Source organism: Manis javanica, chromosome 6 (assembly GCF_040802235.1).
Source record: "Manis javanica isolate MJ-LG chromosome 6, MJ_LKY, whole genome shotgun sequence".
Classification (NCBI taxonomy): Eukaryota; Metazoa; Chordata; class Mammalia; order Pholidota; family Manidae; genus Manis; species Manis javanica.
The window spans coordinates 36477282-36483281 of NC_133161.1; the positions used below are offsets into that span (position 1 = coordinate 36477282).

At 40.3% G+C, this 6000-nt stretch overlaps 1 protein-coding gene across 3 annotated transcripts in view; it reads left to right on the forward strand.

Moving 5' to 3' along the window:
- DOCK4 (dedicator of cytokinesis 4) overlaps positions 1-5644 on the forward strand; it is a 401868-nt gene extending 396224 nt beyond the window's left edge. For all 3 annotated transcript variants that reach the window (XM_037027398.2, XM_037027395.2, XM_037027396.2), the window contains one exon: positions 3008-5644. In XM_037027398.2, the coding sequence (XP_036883293.1) occupies positions 3008-3424 (417 nt within the window). In that variant the 3' untranslated portion in view covers positions 3425-5644. The remainder of the gene's footprint in view (positions 1-3007) is intronic.
- The last annotated feature ends 356 nt before the right edge of the window (positions 5645-6000 follow it).

A 6000-nucleotide genomic window follows, 5' to 3' on the forward strand; every position in this document is an offset into this window, starting at 1 on the left:
TAAGCCTCATCCCTGGTCCTTTAATGAGGGGCTTGCATTTGCACAGATGAGGCAAAGAACATATGAAGAAGAGGTAGAGGCACATGGGTAAGAAAAAGCCCTGGGCTTTCCCTTTGGGGAGCCCAGGCTGTGAATGCAGCCCTTTCTTGTCAAATTATTAACCTCATTCTCCAAATGGTGGCAGTGAGAGTACACTGACTATAGACACTGAATTGGGAAAGATATTGGTCCCCAGTAATCTCACAGGACATTTTCTGCTGGGTCTTTTGGTTTAAGGGACATCAACAAAACAAAACAACATTTGAAAAACATCAAGAATCAAGATCTGCTAAATATTCCCCTGTGTCTTTTTGCCTTTATCATCAGCCTCATCTATTTTGACAAAGCTTTTTCTCTAATATTTTATGCCAATACTCTTGTTTATGTTAGTTATACATACTTGATAATGAAAAAGAAGACAGTAAAATGCATTAAAAATTTCTGGGGACCAAACTGGAGGCTTTAAAGGTGAGATGTTTGAGTTGTTATGTAGACATTGGCTATTTAACATCTCTAAACATACAAAATCCCTCATGAAGGTAAAGAATAATATTTAGTCTCTATCCAAATTGAATCAGACTGGCTGAAAGGATTGTCAATACATATAGAGGTCGGTGTTCAGAGCTGCTACACCAGAGGCAAATATAAGGTTGAAGTGAGTATTGAAAGAATGATTTTGTACCTGAGTGACTTAGGATTTATAGGCTTTTTGTTGTTGTGATATTTCTAGCTAATGTAAAAGAAAAAGACAAATTAGCTTCTACAAACACACAGGAGCAGGTCGTGATCTGATGCATCTGTGGTGCTAAGGATAGTTGCTGATAGAAACTGAGAATCTGGGAAATAAAACCAAAGAAATGGAAAAAATTACAAAAATGTGTGATTTCATTTGCATTGCCAGTACTTCTGATGTAGAAATTTGCTGGTGAGTGGAAATTATATGCTAGTTTTGTTGTCATTCTGCAATGCAGCCGTTAATCATGAAGTATGTGGGACTGCATTTGCTCTGGAAGCCCTAGACTGCCATCCTGATGTGACAGGAAGGAAAGCAATGTGGTGTTTCTGGCGAAGAGCTCCCACAGTGATACAAAATTAACATCTGCCTTTTTTCAACTTGATTTTGCAGAGTAGTAACATGATAAGAAGCCTTCGAGATTCTTTAAAAATAAAAAGAACTGAAGGGATGAAAATATTTAAGTAGCTACCATAAAGTCCCATTTCACAGGGTTGGCATACTGTTGCTCTACAGACCTGCGTATGTTCTTATTGGCCATATGTATGCAGCCTATTAGCCCTATTTTTACAAATGGGTTTTAAAGAGAAGATGGACGGAACATTTGTGTTGTAACTGCTGAGTTACGTTAGAGGGCACACTGCTACCAAATTACTAGCTCTACTGTGCTAAGGATGCAGTTTGTTGCCTTAGCTGATAGAAGTGTTTTCAGCAATTAAATGACGGTGCTGACTGTGTGGAGAAGAGCAAGCTTACCTGCCTCATTTTGAACTTGGGGTCTGCTTCCACTGACAGAAACAGCTGTGAATTTGGATCTCTTAATTGGCCAAGCTTAATTTTAGACTCCTGCTACTTAAAAGGATGTGTGTCTGCCAGCAATATTTTGTTTTAAAAAAGAGAGCAAGGCAAACTTCGTCTTGGCTAACATTTCTCAAAGTGTGTTCCATGGAACAGTAATTTTACAGGCTTCTTATGTGATAAATGAAAAAATGGTCTATGGTCAGATGTGTAGAATACACTGGGCTGAACAAAGACCTTTAGGTTTCTTTATTATAAGACTTTTAACATGGCAATATGCTTTGAATGTGCTCAAGGAGTACAGAGTATGCAGCATGGTGCAGAGGAGGAAGCCTCTTTTCACAGAGTATCTCTTAGGATTCATTTTCCTTAGGACACCGGTTAGCAAAGTAGCTAATTCAGATGTTAGTGCAGTTAGGGAGCTAACATAAATGAGTGAAGCTGGTTAAGCACAATGTGGGGTAGTGGGGACTTGGGTAAACTGAAACCTCCATGCCCCATCTAAAGGGGCAGGCCCTGCTCAGCTTCAGAAGATGATCTCCATTGAGAAAAAGTGATCCATTGTTGCTAGAACTTCCACTTCTTTATGAAGTGCCAGAAATCTGGAGTTTTAGGGGAAATAATCCCAATTTTAAAAATTAGTAGCTATTTCATCTGCAATGTTTTTAAAACCCTGAGGGCTGCGGAGTCTGTAGGGGAGACAGAAGCCTGCAATGCAGACCTACAGGCCTCTCCCTCCTCCAGTGCGAGGCCCATGCACACGGCGAGCTGCACTGCGTCCTGTCCCAGTTCTGGCTCTTGCCCTGCTGAGCTAGAAAGGGGAAATGGTACCTCCAAAGACTATTTTTTTGTTTGCCAGTTCCCATATCTTTCAAACCATGGGACTAATTATATGCCTCTGAATTTTCTTCCTGATTTCGTTTCTCCTCTATACTCCTTATTTTCGCTGGTGGACTTGGCAGATAGATGCCTGATGTATGTTTTCAGTGCTGAGAATGACAACACTCAGATTTCTGTCTGGGTGTTTGCATTAGTCCAACAGAACTGTCACAACAAAATACTGCGGACTGGATGGCTTAAACAACAGAAATATATTTTCTCATTGTTCTGGAGGCTTCCAGTCCAAGCCAGGCTTTGTTTCTCCTGAGGCTTGTCTCCTTGGCTTACAGAAGGCCACCTTCTGCTCTTCTCTCTGTGTGCACGCACCTTAGTATCTGCGTCCAAATTTCCTCTTCTTGGAAGAGCAGCCTTTAGGTCGGATTAGGGCCCACGCTAAGGCCTCGTAACAACCGCCTCTTTCAGGGCCCTGTCTCCAAATGGAGTCACACTCCGAGGTACTGGGGTGCGGGCTTCAGGGTGTGGGTCCGGCGGGGCACAGGGGCCGCAGTTCCGCCCATAACGTGCGTGACCTGGCTTCCCTCCCTCCCACTCGCGCAGTGCTCCTTGCAGTCTTTCACGCCCTCTCCGGTGGAGTATCACTCCCCAGGACTGGTCTCCAACTCCCCCGTGTTGTCGGGCAGCTACAGCAGCGGGATTTCCTCCCTCAGCCGGTGCAGCACGTCGGAAACCTCAGGCTTCGAGAATCAGGTGAGCGAGCCGGCGGCGGGGCCGAGCCCCAGCGGGCCGGAGGAGCCGGCGCGCAGGGACAGCAGGACGCCGCCGCCCTACAGCGTGTACGAGCGGACCCTGCGGCGCCCCGCCCCGCTGCCTCACAGCCTGTCCGTCCCCGCCGCCGCCGAGCCGCCCGCCTTGCCCCCCAAGCCCCTGGCGCGCCCCGGCCTCCTGGAGAACGGGACCCGGAGGACCGAGCCCCCGCGGCCCCGGCCCCTGCCCCGGAAAGTCTCTCAGTTATAGGCACTTTGATACTGATCCGCGATGAATTCTCTGCCGTTTACAAGAGAGTAAGAAGTATGATGAGAAGACATTAGTGTAGGCACTTTAATAACTTACTCAGATTTGTCCTTCGGTGAACAGAATTAAAACTTGCTTATTAATATGTTGCACAATATTAAAAGTTACTGACTAAAACGCCAGATGTTCCATGAGGTATAGCTGAATTTCATTAAAACGTCTCTCATTTGAAAGTGGTAAATAGTGATAAAGACCTCTTTTGTATCTTTTTATGTTCACTTTTTTTATATAGTTTAATCTTAAAACCAGTACAGTATTGTCAAACAATACGACGTGTGATGTTGTATACTTTTTACTGAATACTTGATACTGCGAGAAAGCTTATTAAGTCAATGCATATCCTAACACAATGGCCCTTACTAAAAGAGACTTCTGTAAATAAGGTGAGGTTTCTGGCTCTCTGCATGAGCAGACTGATCAATGCACATCATCAGAGTTTAAAGTTAAAGCAAGCTACTTAGACAATAATACTTAAAGGGTTGCAAGCATTGGGACTGGAAGTTGTGGTGTTCTTGAAACAAACCACTTCTTAAGGTTGCTTTTGACATTTGACAGCCGTCTACATTCTTAACACTTTGTGAATTTGGTTAGTAATGGTATCTACTGTATTTCATTTCAAGGTGCAATTTACTTTCAGAGTTCCAATCAGCTAGATTAAGCAAAAGACCCCAGGAAAAATGTTTACTTGAATCTCGTGCTTCCTTACTCTATAATTTCCTCTGCAAAATGTGTCGTTGAAGGAGCAGACGTTCATGTATTAAATAGGCACAAATTAATGTGTCCCATTAACAAGAATTCAGGAATCAATACAGGACAGTATTAAATCAATAGCGTAAAGGGAGAAAAAAAACCTTAGAGAAATATATTAGCATGATTAAATGGCAAAAGGACTTTCAAAAGGCAAGGGCATTAACTTTCAATCCTGCACAAAGTAAAAAAATTCCTCAAACTCTCCATTCTTACTAGTGGAGCTTGTCTTCTTAGCTGATCTGTTGTCTCTTTGTTGAAGGATGATGGCTGTAGCCTGCTCTGGCTTGAACATTGCGACATAGCATCTTAGATTTAGATAGAGATGCTGGTGCCACAGTTGTAGGCGTGTGAAATGCACCTTGTATGTAGTAATGTATTTTGTATCTTTGTTTTTCATTTTGCTGACTGTTTATAACACTCAACTGACAATAGATAGGAACTGTATTTTGAATCATATTGTTAAATATTTTCCCTCTTTTGTTGGGAAGCTCATTTTAGTTTAACTGTGTTTGTTTTTGTTGTTAGCTTACCTGGAAGGCAGTGACCACTTTTTTATATTCTCTTAATGAAACCATTCAGCAGGTATATGCTGTTGAGGCTGGTTATAGAGGTTTTCTATAATAAATGTTCAAGTATTTTTGTACATAACTGGTTAATTTTAATAAGAGATACCATTATGTGTAAAAAAAAAGTAAAAATAAAAGCAAACAGTTGTGGATGCTGAGTGATTGTTATAATTATGCCAAATACTTTATGTATGGAAAAAGAATATTTGTACATATGTGCTTTTAACAATAATTCTGCCATATTGACTTTACAGTTTTGAATGTCAGAAAAATTAATATATGTTAAAATATTTATGTTTAGTGAAAGTATTCATAATTGAGAAAAGGAACATATGAATTTTAGCTTTGTATCTTGCAAGTTTTGCAGTCAGAAATTTCTTGAACTAGCTTTTGCTTTTGATGATAACACTGTGTTTGTAATCACATCCTTAATATATATGTATATACATATATATACATATACATATATATATACATATACATATATATATATATATACACACACACACATACATACATACATAGGAAGCTCCATATTTCTGGTTGCTTTAAAGAAGTAAAGCCTTCCATTTACATGCGTAAGATAACAAAGCTTCTTTGACTTCCTTTTCCTCTGTAATTTAATAGATTTGTTGACTAGTGCTTGGGCACAGTATAAATCAGTGTTATTTGCTCTTGAAGCCACTTTTTAAAAAAAAAATTGGCAATGAACAGTTGAATTATCATGTGTGTGTATTTCTGCAGCAGCTATATAGCAGAACATTTTAAGGGATTGTGTTAGCTCAAATGTTCCTGTTGGTTGCTGCTGAATGATAAATATTAAATAAAATTACCTGATTAATCTTAATATTTCTGTCTTTATTCCTGTTATCATTGTTCCTTTACCTAGTACAGAAGCTGCATAAATCTCTTAGACCTCTTTGTTGATAGATCCCAGATATCGAGATAGACTGTTTTGTTGTTATTGTTAAGCCTTGGTTGATGCACTTGGTTTCTCTGTACAAAGCTTATTTGTGCCATAGACAATAAAGATTGAGAAGGTAATAGTACTGGTTCGTATCAGTAAAGAAGGTAACCTTTCCCTGTGTGGCTAACCATTAATTGGCATAACCAGAGTGAATTGTAACAAGCTAAACCATCAAAATTTCTTTGCATTAGAAAACCCAATACAAAACAGGTAACTGCCGATTGTACAAAGGAATA